The sequence below is a fragment of the Scleropages formosus genome, chromosome 13, assembly GCF_900964775.1.
Source record: "Scleropages formosus chromosome 13, fSclFor1.1, whole genome shotgun sequence".
In the NCBI taxonomy this organism is placed as follows: domain Eukaryota; kingdom Metazoa; phylum Chordata; class Actinopteri; order Osteoglossiformes; family Osteoglossidae; genus Scleropages; species Scleropages formosus.
The window spans coordinates 19,094,923-19,112,413 of record NC_041818.1 but is presented as its reverse complement, the minus strand read 5'-3'; the positions used below and the strand labels follow the sequence as shown (position 1 = coordinate 19,112,413).

Here is a 17,491-nt window from a genome sequence, read left to right as displayed (position 1 = left end):
TTTTTTCCTCTTTCTCCTTGACCTGTGTGGCTATAGTTAAAGCAAAAAGCATGCAAAATTACATATTTGTAACTTTATTTTAATAAATTACACTTTTTAAAATATTTGCAATTCCATATTACTAAAAAGTACAGTAAAAAAAATCAAACCCTGCAATATTCTATGTCCACTGACGACATGTTACTGGTTGTATAAATAGTGGGGGAAAGTCCTCTGTGGTACAGCTGTCCTGTGGTGCCCAGCCTGACCACATGGAGAGCAGTGCTTCAAAAAAAGAGGTGCTTGCGCACATGGAGCATTCCAAAGGTTATCAACAGGGACAGTCCTTCACACAGCGAGCTCAAGTCGCTAATATTTCATTATAAATAGTCCTTTTTAAATAAAAATTTTCACAAATTTTGTACCCTCCATGGATCGGTCCTCCATCTGATTGCCTCTCCGTCCATGCCAGCGTCGTGTCCAGGGGACTAATCAGCAGCCTTTCAGTGTCGCTGTGCTGGAAGAAACACACAGGAGAAAGGGGAGAGTCAGGGCTCCGACCCGTCGCTCAGGCACCGGCCCGAGATCCGCGGCCTGCTTTGTGCCTCTGTTCACTGACCGGTTAGGTGGGCCAATCACAGGAAAGGCAGTATTAGAAAAAGCCAGCCAGCAAGCACAGGTGCGGGCAGAGTGAACAGCGGGGGTCCTGATTGGCCTCTTGTTACCGACAGTTTCAGCACCGCTGCAGAACGCGTGCTGGAGAGCTCTCCACTGCTCCATAACGAGAATAGGCCGCCCGAGCGGGAGACAGTTACCTGCTCATAGAGGCCTGAAAGTGTGAAAGCACCGAAATATGGGCCTGAGCTCAGTGCCATTCAGTGGTGTCAAAGATGTGATCTTTGGTGTAGAATTCATTCATTTGGCCAAAGCACAAAATGTAAATGTAGCAGTTTTCATTGGATAGCCCTCCCACTCTTGTGACTATCCAAGTAGCTTAGTAAATATGAATCTAAACATGCATCAGCTTCCCTAACACTATTATAGCTGGTAAATGAACTATGAGTCCATCAGTATTTCTAGTCCTGCATTTAAGGTGCAGATTTTCTTTTATGATATACAGGGCAAAATAGATTTCAAAGGATCAGAAGAATAATTTGGTACAAAACCAGTGCCATTTTATCCTTTGGCCCCACAGCTCCCTTGTTGGTTGCAGGGCATTTTTCCCAGGATTGCAGTGTTGAAAATGCAAGCAGTCACTCTAACATTGATAATATTTTTAGCACAGCAAATCACATTTAACTGTGATTTTCCAGCAACACTGAAGCAACTGTTAACCAGCCATGGCAAATCAAGCATTACAGTTAAAGAAAACATTTTATGAGGAATCATTTCTACAGGCTGGTCTGAAGGAGGAAAAAGGAGAAACACCCATAGATATCTGTTTGCAGGCAAGAGAAAGAGCTGTGGGTCTTTTCCAAAGATTTTCCACTGCTTTCTAGTCCACAGTTTTTCTGCTTGCTCTTAAAATAAAATAGCAGCAGCAGTTAAAATACATTATTTTCTTTGAAGAAATTGGCCATTTAAGAATACACCGCAACCTGGGAAAATCCTTTATAAAGTTTTCTGAATCATCAGCCCACTTTTAAAAGACAAGAGGCACCTTTAACTGCTCTTTGTAGTGGAAAATTTTTTCATATTTTCATGTGCAAATTAGATCTGAGCTGAACAGTACCCTGGAACCCGTATTTTATTTGCCGAAAACAATCTGGGGAACTAAAGGAATGAGAGGGAAGTTACAGCATAAATAATGACAACTAGGTCAGACTCTTGTAGTTAACATTTTATTTACATTATCTTTATACATCAGAAAACATTTACACAAATTGTCTTCAACTGGTTTTTTCCCCATTTTTGTCCAATATTACAGCATTCCCTGGTCTGCAAACAGATATGAGAAAAATCAAAGCAAACAAAAAGACCAACCTCCAGTATGCCTTCGTTTGCCCTGTGGTTAACAGTTCAGTGTGTTCTACCGGGAAACCTTCCCGTTGTGGCTCTTTCCCAAACCCAGAAAGGTGGGTGAGTTTAAACGGGTCAATTTAGCAGTTTGGGCACAATCAATCCAGAGAGCACAACAAAAAATAATAGCGTACACCTCCAGTTCTTTCTTCTACATTTTGCATATCTGAACTGAAGAATATTTTGGCAAAGCACCAATTACAAAAGGAAAAAAAATGGGCCAATGTCAAAACTGCTCTTCTGGCAGATACCTGTAAATCCTCAACAGAGAAAGAGGACACTTGAATGTATGGACTATGGAGTAAACACCATCATTTATTCAAATAAAATAAGTTTATACCAAGGTTTCCAAGGTAGCATGAATTCCTACATATTTGCACTCAAGACCACTCGGTTTGTGACGAGAACTGGGGCAAAGACACGGAAACCATATCTCTCTCGACATAAGTCCACCTAAAGATCAAGAGACCAACACTAATCAGAACCTCGGAAAAGTCAACGACCAACAACACCGCATCACTTCATTTGATAATGGTCAACACAAGCGTTACGGTTAAAACGATGGAACGAGAAGAACTCATCGATGAGCCAGCCTGCAGTTCACAGCATGCGCTCAACAGCTCCAAAAGCTGTAAGGATGAATTATTCATGGCCACACTCTCTCTCAGAGAGCTCACATGTGCTCCCAAAAGCAAGGTCTCCCACTCTACTCGAGTACCTGTCCGTTGACTTTGTTTCCTTCACACTTAACCAGTGTTTGTGTCGTTTCCCGTCATGCGACAGGCGAGCTCCAAATGTAAGACGCAGTGTGACCCAGCGCCCCGAGACCCTGCAAAGAGCCAGGTGAACGCAAACCTTCAGAGAAAGCTGCAGGGTACTCAAGAAACATCTCACAGCTTGAATGCAAATTAAGCAGGATTTCATCTCAAGGGGCCGAGACGCATTACACGTCACAGCGGACCACCGGCGCAGCTCACACTCATGCTGCACAACAGCAAAGAGGGTCCGTGGAGGAGCTCTGTAGGCGGGCTCCACTGCAGCGTGGATGTCAGATCACATTACCCAGCAGCCAGTGTATTTCATACACGTATGACATCGCAGGCTGCACATGGCCCGGGGCCAGCAAGACGGGAAACACATTCCTCTATCCCAACAGGCCACACCCGCCGCATCTCGGCCACATTCCCCCATCGTGAGCAGCGTGACCCCAGGTGTCACCTCCTCCCTCAAGTAAGCAGAGCCAAAACGCGCACATCGTTATTGAACTCATCGGTCTTACCACGAACTCGGGACGAGCCTCGTCACGAGCCTCACGTCTTGCAGCCTTTCCGGAATGGGGCGGGGGCCAAGATCACAGTACAGAACAGTGCCATTATTCTCAGGTTAATGTCAGAGCGGATGACAGTGTGTTAGCTCTGACCTGCGCTATTCACATCATCATCCCTGTGCATGACGACATCATCAACCAAAAGGAACTCGGACCATAATAAAAGCAGCCGATGCAGGAGGGAGCCGAGCCTCTGCGCCAGGGCTCCGACACACCCACGCAGGAAGTGGACGGCGTCTCTCCCCCACCGCAGTCTGAGACGCTCCAAGCACATAGAGAACTGGGGCTCCAGAGCATCGCAACAGCAATAAATAAAAAAAGTGACAGACGAGCAGGTTGTGGCCCCCGCTTCCCTGCGGATTCTTCTGTCACATTGTTTCCCTTCTCAACAGGAGGGGTGTAACCATGAGGGTGGGACAGCGCGAGAAGACAAAGGGCCAACACACATACACACACACACACACACAAACACCGAATCCAACAAAAGACATGAAAGTATTGTAGTGATCTACTTTCTCAGCTCATTCAGAACACAATACATTGTTAGGAGTAGTTATGGCAGCTTATGGTCTGCAACACAAAAACCGGTATTATACTTTATTAATATATGTTTTGAAACATGAAATAGTGCATTTTAACTTAAAAAGACTGCATTGATGCAATCACACTAGTAATCCATTTCAACATCACTATACTGGTACTTGAATTAACAAAAAAAAAACCTCATACAAAAACAAAAAAAAACTTCAGTATATTTCTATATCATGCCATCTGACCATGCCATCAACAAGCTGCTGATTAAATGTCGCACTGAATAAAAAGGACACCCTGGGTGATGTTTGACAGCCTTTAAACGAAACCTGTGGGTGTCTTCCATAGACATCGACAGACCTCAACACGACAGCATTCTAGTGTCACCAGGCAACCAGACTCCTGCAAGGAACCGCCTGTGTTCTGCCAATGGACTGGACCGTCTCCAAATGTCACCGACCATCAACAACGCCCCCGCCAGGAAGATGGTCGCTCTGCTGGGGGTCAATTGCATTAACCAGAAAGTCAATTATATGGAAGGGAGACCGCCAAGCTAAACCAGCCCCAGTGTACATGCTGAGGACAAAGGGTGGAAGGATTGTTCAAAGAGGACTTCAGAGATTTTGAGGAACCGCTATAGGTCAGAACAGCAGCAGCAGCAGCAGCAATAAATTCAATTCTGCAGCAAATTCAAGTCTGGAGACCTGGCAGGAAATCGGTTTGGTTCTCAGACTTTTTTTTTTTTAAACACTTCTTCTTTGTCAGCATCTGGACAAAACCAACACTAGGAGTAAAAAAAAAAAAAAAAAAAGATTGATTATGACATCAAAACCACTCTGGGGGCATCATCCCAACCTGCGGGCCTCACCTGACTGGCCCGCTCCAGGTGCCCCTCACAGTATTGTCGAAAGCCTGCAGCAGAGATCTCCCTCAGGGCTACCTGGCCTACCACTCCCAACCGTTAGGTGAAACGACGAAAGGGAACCAGGAGTTGCGGTAAGCCGGCATGACGCCTTTCCATCTGGTTTCTCTCACTACTCAAGCCTAGGGGTGGGAAACAGCAGGATGTGTGGGGGTCGAGTTAACAAAAGGGACGACCCATTAACCGGGTCAGCGGAGGGGACTGGGGTGGGTGTTAAATTGACCTTCCCACCACAAGCACTCACGTCTCGAACTGTGTGAGCAGGGCGCGCACCTCTGGGGTGAGCTGTTTGGCAGCCTTGGCCGCCTCAGCGATGGCTTTGCGGTACAGGCCCTTCCTCTTCTTGTCAAAACGTGATTGGAAGTTTTCTAGAAACGGAGTGACCTGCGACAAGGCCAGGAAGGAAGTGGTGGGCGACCCAAACCAGGAGATGCGGGCCTCCTGCCTGACAAGAAGCCCGTTGTCTTTGCGGCTTACGGTGATGACCAGGATGCGAGCCGGCCACCACGGAAAGCCGTAAATTTTGGCCCAAACAATGTCACCTACGCATATGGTCCTGCCGTCCGCAGTAACACACTTAGAGACATTTTTGGAAAAGACCGCAGTTTTTAAGGGTTTACTGGACTTCTTCTCCTCCTTGGGCACTGATGAGGAGGAGAAGGACGAGGTGGTAGAGGAAGCGATCCCTATGGAGGAGGTGCTGGGGACAGGAGGAGAGTGCAATGCACCAGGAGGGGGGAAGTCAAGGGTCTCGGTGGAGCTACACTCCGAGTTGGAGGACTTCAGGTCATCTGCACTGTCAACACTACACACGGAGACACTAGAGGAGTCTGGCTGACCGGGGTGGAGGGACATGTAAACTGTGAGGTTGCCAGCCTTGGGCCCACGCTTCTCCCGCCTCTCCTCCCGCCCCCCGGTCTCCTCAGCCTCCGTCTCCGGCTCCCCGTCATCCTTGAAAGGCTTGGGAATTGGACTGGGTTCCAGTTCTGGGTGGGAATGGGAATGAGAATGGGGTGAGACTTGGGGGCTGAGCTCAGGTTCGAGCTCTTCAGTTAGGCCATGGCTCTCAGCAGCAGCAGCGGTGGCCACACCTCCTGAGCAGGAGGAGGAGGAGCGAGTGGAGGTACAGCGAGGAGCAGCAGGCTTGGGCGCGGTTCTACTTCCTGGCACTTTCTCAAAGCCTGGAGGCTTATAAGGGGAAGAGTTGTTCTCTTCGTTACGATACCTTTGGGGTTTGATGCGGATGCGGGGTGGCAGGGGGGCAGTGTTGCCCCCTCCGGCCCCCCCACTGATCTGGTGCAGCCGCCGGGTGAAGTGGACCTTCTGGTCCTGCAGAGAGGAGGCCCTTGTCATTGGCGTCCTGGCCCTGGCCCCAGAGCCCACTTTGTCCCGCTGTCGTCGGTGTGCCTCCTTGGCCATCTTGAGCACCTCGCGGGCCTTGGAGTGATCCACGTTCTTGCTCTGTAGCACTTTCTTGGTGTTAAGCTGGACTCGAGAATTGCTGGCGTGGGAGGAGGTGGAGGAAGTCACCACCTTTACTACATTGTTGGCTTTGGCTTGGCCTGTGGATGTCGACACCCGGACCCTCGACCCTTCTGAAGCGCGGCCTCTCTCCTCAGCCCTGGGGTCAGTGCGGGGCCGCTTTCCGACGGCAGGTGCGCCCTCACCCCGCCGTCGTTTGGCCTCATCACCTCGGCAATCACCAGCAGGAGCCTTCCGCACCTCCCTCTTGTCCCCCACCACAGCGCCCTTGCACTTGTCGCAGAGTACCTGGCGCGGCCGTAGCTTGATGGCGCTCATGATGGACGTGGGTTCCTCCCGGTAGAGCTTGCGCTTCGGCCGCTTGATCTTACGAGGAGGGGGCTGAGGTATCGACTGGCTGTATGTGTCCCTGATAAACAAAGGTGGGGGGTAAGGGGCCCCCTCCTGAAACAGAGGAGGAGGCTTTAAGGTCCATTGATCGGGGACAGAGTCAAGGACAGGACTGGGGGTGGGCACAGTGGACACTTGGGAGGGCTCCGTGTGCAGGAGGTCCGCCGAAGACCCATCCCCTCCCTTTTCCGCATCCGACGGCAACAGATCCGTCTTTAGCTGCATAGGTTCAGGTTTGTCCCTGTATTCACGTTTGGGGAACACGGTGACTGGAATCCCGTACGGCCCAAACCTAGGAAAAAAATGTGAAGGATCAATTATCAGGACAGGAACCTGAATACAGGAAAGAAAAAAAAAGGCATTTCATTCCATCTTTTCCCTCTGATGCCCGAATCTCATGTCCCAGTTTGGCAATTCTTGTTCCAATTGTCACTGTAAAACATTCAAATCTTGGGGTTCAAAAGAAGAGCGTTCATCGTTTGTCATCCTCGGCAACCGAACAGAGCAGCTGCTACAGGAGAAAAGTGATAGAACGCATTAACTTAATTAGCTCAGAGATCAAAGGAGTACGATCCACACACACACACACACACACACACACACACACACACACACCTTCTGAGCTTGACTGAGCTTTGACCTGCAGAGAGGGAAAGAACAAAAGTGTGTAAGAGACAAGGGTTCTTCTGCCATGAAATAAAAAGGATATCTTCCTGGCAACAGTACTGCGCAATTTCTCTCTTAAAACGATCACCTTCACAAAACTACAAAGTGCCCCAGAGGCCAAATGACAACTGGGCCACATTCAACGATACTCAAGGGTTTGGCCAGCAACACACTGGGAGGGAATATTTTCACATGCTGCGATTAGGTCCAATTAAAGTAAACTCAGTTTAAAGGTTCCCCATCTGTGCACCCTCTAGGTGTTTGGTTCGAGATACCAGGTCACGATTTTTTGCGTCACATCCTCAACAATGTCTAAGGTGAAAGGAAAGTCATCGCTAAACACTGAAACCTTTTTCCAGCTGAACATAGAGCTCTGGCTTCTATGGCACTTGGATGCCCAAGGGTCTTCTGATTTTACCAAATGTTTGTTATAGGACAGCGGACTGAAAGTGCCTGCCAAAAAAGCCTTCCGGATGTCGAAAACCGGAATATTTCAGGAAATATTCAGACGTCGCATGGTACAAACCACGACATGGTGTAAACCGTACCTTCAAATCCTTCACGCTTACAGAAGCCACACAAATTATGGTGACGCATAATAAATCAATCTGTCACGGTAAAGCTCCAGCAGCTTCCAGCCCCACTGTGTCACTGTGCCACCGCACACAATCGCTTCCTGTCCCACCCATCTCATTGTTCCTCCTGGCTTTGAGCAGCCCTATCTCACACAGCATCAATGGCTTGTGGGACAAAAAGTAACACGCGAACATTTACGGCAGAAACTCAAGCTCTCAGTTAACTGATGAAGTCAACCAATTTTCAGAGAGTTTTAATATTTTAAAGTGTAGCAAAAGGCATTAATGTATGAGAGCTGTGAAAATGGGTGAGAAACCGGAAGGCTGTATCTACACATCACATCAGGAGTCGATCCACTACAAATCTCAGAGACACAACCTTTGATCAATCTGGCATGAGTACTGTCTACATGGTGCACCATCTGCTCAGTCTATCAGGCCACCGGATCGAGGCGGATGCAGATTGAGGCGGATGCTCTCGGAGTCCAGCTCATCTCAGACCACCTGACAGACACGCCGGTCCAACTGAAGCGAACAGATGGAAGAAAGAGCTTAACCAAAGTAGTCAAAGAGATGCAACTTCTCCTCTCTGCTCTTCTGCAACTCGAGCTTCCCTGCTGGTGTATCACTACTTTGGAATGCAACAGATGACTTACGGTAGGGATCCGGGTTCAAATCCCTGCCACGGCACACTAGAAATCTGGAGGCAAGGAGCCCCAAGGAAATCACCGTTTCAGTGAGCAGATGAAATTGCTGGAGTTCTCAGCCTCTTGTCCTCAGTAAGTCGACCAATAGTGCTGTTGGTAGAACTGGTGATCTCCAAGTGTTACATCACCTGATCAAGAGTGAAGAAAAGCGGGCATCTCTAGTACGCACATCTGCTCATCCCTTATGAATTCACCCCCCCCCCCCCCCCAGAGTAAGTGGCATGCTTAAAACTGGACATTTGACTCCAAGAAAAAATAAATTTAGGTTTAAAAATATTAAAGCAAATTTATGTCTTTTTCTGGACTTGTGGATAAGTCACATAATTCTATAAGCTTGACAAACATGGTCCTAGTATGTGGATTTATGAGATGATCGACATCTGTGGAAGTGTGTTAATATAGACATTTTCTACTAAATCTCTCCAGCTTCCCGTAAAAACATTCAGCGCAGGGACATCCAAATATCAGTACTTTGAAGCTTGGCATTTCACATTCATGAATAAGTAATGCTGACTCTAAGTACTAACCACATAACCCAACTGTACTACATTTTATAAAATTACAGAATCTCACAGGTTGCGTCAAGGGTGGTCATTTAACCTCTGAAGGGTTTCAACCTTTAGTTTGCGCTGTAAGTCATCTGGACACAGATGTTTCCACTATCATGATGACATTAACAAAGGGGACTGTGGAAAGTGGCCTTCGCGTGGAGGTAAGGGGGAGAATAACAATTTCAAACAAACATCGAAACGCTATGAAAACAGGACCAAATCTCTACACCAAGGACCATTATATACTACCCTCGAGGACACTGCAGGGTTGTCGAGTCTTTACTCAAAAGGTGTTATCAGATACTACTTGCAATTAATAACGATACACAAAGAGAAACCCACTTAAGTCAAAAGGCAATGAATTATGAGCCCAAGTCATTCTGCGAAATGACCTACATCCTTCCACCTGAGTTCTTTGCATGGCCCAGTTTGTGTGCAGCAGCTCTGTCAGGAGGCGTATGTATCATCTGCCAACGCAAGCCCTCCTTCCCAGCTCCATGGCCTCTCCCCCTCCCCTGCCCCTCACACTCGGGGCAAGAGAGATGAGCGGCAGAAGAGATGAGGGCAGCAGGTGGTGTGCTGGTGAAGGACCTGCACATGTGACCAAAACAAGCTCCAGCATCGTGCGAGGAAACAGAGCTGTTGCAGCCTTGAGCGAAGTAACCGGAAGCACTGGAGTAAACAAACCATCCTGCTGCATTAAACTCTGCCAACTTTTACATCTGGCAATCTACACTCCCCTGCTCCGAAGTCTAGTTCCTTAAGCTCTGTAGTTACGGTGAGGACGCCACGTATTGTGACGTAATCTGTTATTAACTCAAAGATGATATCTACGCTACCAACGCGCATTCTGTAGAAGCGACTAGAAACTCGGTCTTCTGGTTCTCTTCCTACCACAGATCCAGGGTCTACTTTAAGAAGAGACCTGAACACACACTGTAATGCCACCAAACCCCTAGGTTGGGATATCTGTTCACACTTGGCTGCACCTAGGTAGGGTTGTCTCCTGCTGAACCCCATACATCTAGTTAAACGACCACAGATCCGAGTGTTTCCAGACCCAAGATTCTCGAATACAAACCCTTATAAGCACAACAGCTGTCGCTCTTCAAACACGCCAAAGAACAACGGTTCCCACAACGTGGAAAAACTAGCGCTCACACTGATCTTAACAGCTGCTGAACGAATAACAGAACAGAAAAATTGAGGGTTTGAGGTACAATCAATAGTATGTGTATGTAAGGCTTTTAACACACTTCCTGTGACAGGAACCGTACTCATTATTTAGCTGACACTTTGACTTCGAAGCAACTCAAAGTTACTACGTTATTTACCCATTTATACAGCTGGGCAATATTTGCTAAAGCAATTCATAGCAAGTACCTTGATCATGAGCACTGCAGGGGAAGCTGGGGTTCAAACCCATACACATCAATTGGACAATTATGGTTCTAACCATCGCATTACCTGCTGCCCCCTCAACGTCCCAAGAACTCAGCAATTACTAGTTAATTTGCCATGCATTCTGTTTCCATGGGCTTGTTAAAACTAGGTACGTCTCAGTAATTCAGGACAAAACATCTTTATAATGGGCACCATTCCTTCAAGTGCGGCATGAAAGCTCCGTGATTGGTGTAGGGGTTCACAGATCCTTGCCTGTGTGTTAGGACGTTTATTCAAATCCAGCTCAGTCTGTATAGAGTTTGAGTGTTCTAGTGTTCAAACAGGTTTCCTTCAGGTGCTCTGGTTCCCCCCCCCCCCCCACAGTCAAAAGATATGCATTTCAAATTAATTAATGACTCTAAATTGCCCTTTGTGTGTGTGAGAGAGAGAGAGAGAGAGAGTTAGTGTGAGTCATTGTCCTGTGATGAACTAATGTCCCATCTATTGTGTATGCTGCCTCACACCCTATGCTTCTGGGATAGGCTCCAGACCACCCCAACCCTGCAACAGAGAAGCAGTTAATGATAGACTGATCTCAGTGACTGAGCCCATCCATTACTGAAACTCGCTGGAATCCGTGTAGTTTCCACATTAAAGCTTCAGTCATTTTGGTCTTTATAACCAAAAATAAAAATGCGATCCTCCCAGATAAACACAGTACAGCTTCAACAGGAGGTCCCAACAGAATATGAGGTCTTTGGTCACGTATCACTGCAATTACACATCTTTCCCAAAATTAAAACATTTTGTAATGTACGTTTATTTTGTAGTAAGCAAAAGTCACGCAGCTGTCAATTTTACATGAAACAAGGTCTAGTAGAACACAGGGTTCTTGCAGCCTATGTTTCTCCAACTTAAAAGCCAGCCGCACTCACGCACGCAAGCGTGCTAATTTAGTAAGAACGTGCAAGAGCACATTTCAGAGAAACGCACTACGTTAAGCAGCGAACGCGGAGGTCAAGGGCATCTCTGGGCGAGAGCATCGGAGATGAGATGACAGCTGAAATCAAGGGGAGGTGGGACAGCCGAGAGGGAAATCGCACCTCGTTCACCTGACCGAAAAGATGAGGCCAGCGCTGTCTCACATTCAGCTGGCAACACAAAGCAAAACCTACATCACCATCTAGAACCTTCCAGCCTGCTTTTCCCTACGTCCCCTCTCACAGCTGTCGATGCCATCGTCCTTCCTTTGAGTACATACTTTACTCTTTTTTTCCAATAACACTTCACAATTTAAATTTATTCACTGAGCTGACGCTTCTCTCCAAAGCGACTTGCAATGTGAAGGTACTTACAATTATTCACCCATTTATACATCTGGGTAATTTTACTGGGAGCAATTCAGGGTAAGTAAAGGGCCCAAGGCAGGAACTAAGAACTACACTAGCAGCTGTTCTGTGATCACTGGATGTGTGGCGCAGAGAAGAGCACATGGACGTCTCCCCACGCGGCACAGCACCAGGCATCGGCGTGACCACAAGTAAACGGCACGTAGCGGGGGAAAAAAAGCTGACAGCAGAAGCAAGTCATACCTTCCGAGAAACATCTCGGGGACTCCCTTTGGCTGAGCGAAAAGAGACTGAACCCCAAATTATTTTGAGGTTTTATTATTTTTCGGGTTCCTCCATATACGTGTAAGGGAGGAGAAAGAGGTCCATTTCTACCAAAGAGGAACATGGAGTCCTTGAAGATATGTGTGTTCAGCTAGCATGGAAATGCTAACAGATGAAAGCCATCATGCTGTTCGGAGCTAAAATTAAACCGGACAATCACATGCCGAATGGGGATGGGTTCTGGGAGCTGGAAAGCCACCACCGTTACTATGGATTCGCTCACAAGCGCCATAATAGTCCAAAGTGGTGGCAACTTGTTTTTAACGCTCTCCTTCAGGAAAAAAAAAAGAGGTTGTCAGACACCGCACCGCCCTGGTTATGGCGACTCGGCTGACTGCAAACACCAGAATGGAGAGTCTTGCACATCCTGCGGGGGTCCACTCATAAGCACGCACATCCATGTGTGGAGAAGGTGTTGCTTGTGCCAGAGCTTCTTGCCATCTCGTACAAACACCTCCCTCCTTGGGCAAGAGGACCATCAGCACTACCACCACGGAGCATGCTCCCTCTCCGGTAACTTGGTAAAAGGCGAGGTAACTTTCCGCCTCGACCCCCAGCCGAGGCTCAAACAACGCCCAGCGGGGAGGACAGTTGGGGCATCGCTTCCCAGCCAATCGCCAGCCGTGGCAGCCAAAGCAGCCAATCGCCAGCCAAGAAGCCCCGAGGACCCATGTGGCCTAATATTCATCGTCACTCCCTGGAAGACAAAGGCCATTAGAGCTACCCCTTGAGATCTTGTTGGAGGTCTTCAGAGGTGCACTTTTTGTCTCATTGGCGTAAAGAGGAAACCGGAAAAAGTGTAAATCAGTTCATCGGTGGGCATGGGGGAGCGGAGGGCGTCCGCGCTGCACTCCGTCCTTTGCACGGCAACGCCACGCAACCCACCGAAGTCACAGCAGACGTCACGTGAGCCGAGAAAGCGGACCATCTGAGAGAAAAACGTGTATTTTTGTGAGATCTCGTTGTTTCTCAAACGCCAAAGGATCTTAAAAAAACCAAAAAACAGGAAGGTTTAAAATCTAACACAAGGTCTCGCAACGTGCAGAAAGTGTGAAGGGGTGATGAAGTGCGACAGAGGCGTCAGGAAGGGTGCGAGAGTGACACAGCGCATTAAAACAGGAAATTAAAAGGGAGTATGAAAGGGAAAGGGGACGGGAAAGACTGGAAACAACCGCTGAATAATTTTCAACTGTTTACAACCCTGGACTTACCTGGCGCTGGGAACAGGAACATGTGATCAGAGTAAAAACACTGTTAGTCTCAGTAAATTTCAGTCCATTTTAAAATTACAAAACGCTAACATGACACCCTTATACTGGACATACTGGGTTACGAAAGAAACGTCTATTTCGGGTCAATGCGGACAAATACATTTTCCCACCGGGCCATGCACTAATTTATAATGTTTATTTTGGACTTACCGTGTTTGGGCAATTTTCACTAACTTGTATAATATTAAAGAACATTAAAGAAGGAAATAAAGAAACAAAGACAGGGACAAAGTGCAACAGGCTGAATTCATACGGGTTAATTTACTTCATCATTAACAACAATAATCCAAGAAAACAAAGAAACAATCTGACTGACATATAGAGCTGTGTATTTTTACCGTAGCTATTTAAAAGTGCCTGTCTCCAGCACTCTACAGCATCAGAGCGGGACTGGAACCACCGACCTTCAGGTTAGTGATCCGAGGCACTTAACCGCTACGCCACCTGCTGGCCCAGGCTGGACACGCACTGTGGTAAAGTGTTTCTCCAACTATTTCAGATTCAAGCAAGTCAGTAACTCCACTTTCTCTTTTATTGGGAGACCGGTACAAATCCCCAGGGTTCTGGTGTGTGTGTGTGTGTGTGTGTGTGTACCTTTTGGAGAGGTCCATGAGGACCCCGGAGAAGACCTTCTCTCCGAGCCGGAACGACACCACCAGGGCGTCATCGATGATGTGGTCCAGTGACACCCGGACCTCGGAGCCGGGGATCAGTCCGGCGATGGGCTCGGTTCGGAGCCCTCGCTCTTCCCCGCTGCCTGCCGCGAGCTTGAGCCCGGCTGCTTCGCACTCCACCGCCGCGGGGTCAGTGCGCGCGTCCCCCCGCGGGGAGTCTCGTCCCGTCGCGGTGTGAGCTGGGGCGCGTCCGAGCGCAGCGTCCTCCCCCCGGTGCGCGTCCCCCGCGTCCGTGAACGGGGCGTCGCTGCCGGCTGCGGACCCGGTGGTCCGGTCTCCCTCTGGTCCCCACGACTCGGTCGCGCACAGCAGCAGCAGGGCCGGCGCTGCGAGCTCCTCCGTTTCCAGGGGCACCGCCGCGGTCTCCAGCTCGGGGCTGCAGGAGGAGACCAGTCCCGTCCGCCCAGGGGAGCCGCCGCTCACCTCGTCCGCCGCCTCAGGCTCAGCGCCGGCGGGAGACAGCGGCGCGCTCCGCTCCGCCGCTCCGCCGTCGAGCTCTCCCTGGTGGTGCGCCTCCGCCTCGCAGCCGGGGTTCGTCGGAGCCGTGACGCTCCTGCTCGCTCCGGGCTCCCCGGCGCTGCCGTGCTCATCATCTTCCTCCCGGTGACAGTGAGCGCGTCCCCCGGCCTCTGGCACGGCGCTGCACTGCGCCTCCCGTGGTGGAGCGACACTGCATTCCTGAGCTGCATCTCCATCCTCGCATAGGCACGCAAGGTCCATACCCGGGACGCGCTCTGCCGCAGCCTCGGCCTTGAGTTCTGGCTCCGCCGCGAGGGGCTGCGCAGTCTCCCACTCCGGCTCCGCTCCCTCCCCCGCCGTTGTGGTTGCTGCCGCAGAAGCTCCTGGCTCCGCAGCCACGGCCGCCATTTTCTTTCCGCTTTTCTGCCTTCAGTGCGGCCTTCTTTCTCTGATAGGATATAAGCCCTCCCACCGCACTCCAGAAAGCACTTCCTATTGGCTGGTGACCCACAAACGTTTAGCTCTGTGGTTCCTTCTCATGTCTGTCAGGACAGCGTGCTTAAAGCGGAAATTCTCATTGGCTTAGGTTTTGTCCATCAAACCGGGCTCGTTCCCACCATGGTTTGCGCCGCCGCGAGGGGCGACACTGCGTTATAGTTTTGTGTCTTCAGTCCTGTCAGTGCGCAAAAGCCGTAATGTCCTTATTAAAACTGAGCAGAGTTTACCTTTCCGAGGAGCGTAATTGCTCTCTGGGTCCGTGGGAATCGGAATATATTCAACAAAAAACTTGCTATGTGGATAAACACCTAAATGAATGTATAATTATGGACAAGTTTGCAGTTAAAATGATCCATGAGCTCGATGAAAAAACCTGTGGCGACAATCATGATGAAACTATTATTATTATTATTATTATTATTATTATTATTATTATTATTTTCCTGACACCTAGTTTATCCGTGGCAACTGACAATTTTTTTTTGTACAATAAACAACTTTTCTTTGTGCCCATCATCAGTACAGCAGGGTTTTCTGACCATATCAGTTGAGGTTGAGTCCCTGTGGCGGGAATTGGAACCAGGGACTGTCAGATAGTTAGTAAAGGGCCCTAAATACCATAGTACACCGTATCTTTCTGATCTTTCACACACTGCTCCCACCCCTTAACCGTTACACATATCTCCCCTCCGTTGTTTGTCGCTCCCGGCCTTCCTCCGCTTTGCAGCCACAAGACGCCTCTCTTTCTTGACTGACGCCTTTCTCCAAAACAACGGTCAGCGTGAAGATTCTTACGGTGATTTATTCTTTTGTACACCCGGGGCAATGTTTTATGGAGCAGCTGTGGTGCCTTTCAACTGTGCTACGGCAGGAGCGTGGCTCAAACCCGGGTCCTTGGAGGGAATCTCTAACCGCTGCGCCACCTGCTGTCCCATTCTCTCAGTGAGCCACACAGCTTTACTGCGCAGTTACCAACTCCTGTCCGTCAAGTTTGAGGCACTCCAAGCAAATCTGCGCCACGTGAATTCGATCCTCCTATAAATTCTAGAAGCTGCATGTTTAGGAGGGGGGGGCGCGGTGGTGCGGTGGCGCAGCGGGTTTGACCGGGTTCTCTTCTCCGGTGGATCTGGGGTTTGAGTCCCGCTTAGGGTGCCTTGCGATGGACTGGCGTCCCGTCCTGGGTGTGTCCCCTCCCCCTCCGGCCTCACGCCCTGTGTTGCCGGGTAAGCTCCGGTTCCCCGCGACCCCGTATGGGACAAGCGGTTTCGCAAATGTGTGTGTGTATGTTTACACTAAGGCTTTAAATTATTTCACTGAGACGTGACCAATATGGTAAAATAAAGTCGTTCTTTTTAAGCTTATAACTTAAATGTCTGCAGTTTAAAATCAAATCATTTTATACATTTATATATTGTACGTACTTAAGCTTTTATTCCGATAAGGAAAGAATATATTTTGAAAGGAATATAAAAAAACCTGAAGTCTTCAAAGAGCGCAAGAGTGTCGTCTCCGTTTTAGAGCCACCTGGATCTCCGGTGACATAATTGCAGTTATACAGTCGGGGTTTTGCAATTAAAACTTTTAAAAATGCCTTATATTTTAGCGGTGTCGTTTAACTATAGCGGGGGGGGGCGCGGTGGGTTGGACCGGCTCCTGCTCTCAGGTGGGTCTGGGGTTCGAGTCCTGCTGGGGGTGCCTTGTGATGGACTGGCATCCCGTCCGGGGTGTGTCCCTCCCCTCTAGCCCTACGCCCCGTGCTACCGGGTTAGGCTCCGGCTCCCCGCGACCCCGTATGGGACAAGCGATTCAGATGATGTGTGCGTTTAACTGTAAAAGTTTATATGTTACTAAACTTTATATTTTCCAGAGATAATTACCCTTATGAGAGAAATAAAGCAATTCAGCTTTGCGGTGAAGGACACAACCATTCATTATGACTTTTGCAATCTGCGATTCATGAGCAATAATGGCACCTTTTTATACTCTTTCCCAGGTATAACTTCATCTCTGCAACATGAGTTGAAATCCAATCTTTGTAGCGTCAATCAGTAACTCATAGTGTCATAATTTGTAACCCATTGCTCCATTTTACAGAATATCTTCTCAGTTAAATTCACATTATTTTTTTACACAATAATTTATATATTCTCCATATTCTGCCCTCCACCTGGTATCCATTATTGTGCAAATGTTCCATTAAAATATTAATAGAATCACAAACATTTTGCAGACATCTCACAACACTCACCCTCAGAATGCATATTTACTCTATATTACAACAGATGTTGAATAATGCAAATATGTATAAAGAAAAATGTAAAAAAGAGTAAAAGAAAAAAACCCTCATTTATACAGAGACCTTTCACCATCTTTCAGTGAAACAA

At 48.4% G+C, this 17,491-nt stretch overlaps 1 protein-coding gene across 2 annotated transcripts; it reads right to left on the bottom strand.

The window, feature by feature from the left end:
- Window positions 1-103: 103 nt before the first annotated feature.
- On the bottom strand, window positions 104-15,269 carry LOC108936768 (PWWP domain-containing protein 2A-like). 2 transcript variants are annotated; one of them, XR_003798079.1, is made up of 3 exons: window positions 14,071-15,269; window positions 4,725-6,942; window positions 104-496 (listed from the first exon to the last, which is right to left on the bottom strand). XR_003798079.1 is itself a non-coding variant. In XM_029257327.1 (2 exons), the coding sequence occupies exons 1-2, from the start codon at window positions 15,015-15,017 to the stop codon at window positions 5,019-5,021; spliced, it is 2,871 nt and encodes a 956-aa protein (XP_029113160.1). In that variant the 5' UTR covers window positions 15,018-15,269; the 3' UTR covers window positions 4,026-5,018. The 2 variants fall into 2 exon arrangements, 1 of the variants encoding a protein (XP_029113160.1); XM_029257327.1 differs by lacking the exon at window positions 104-496 and having other exon boundaries at window positions 4,026-6,942.
- Between the last annotated feature and the right edge of the window lie 2,222 nt (window positions 15,270-17,491).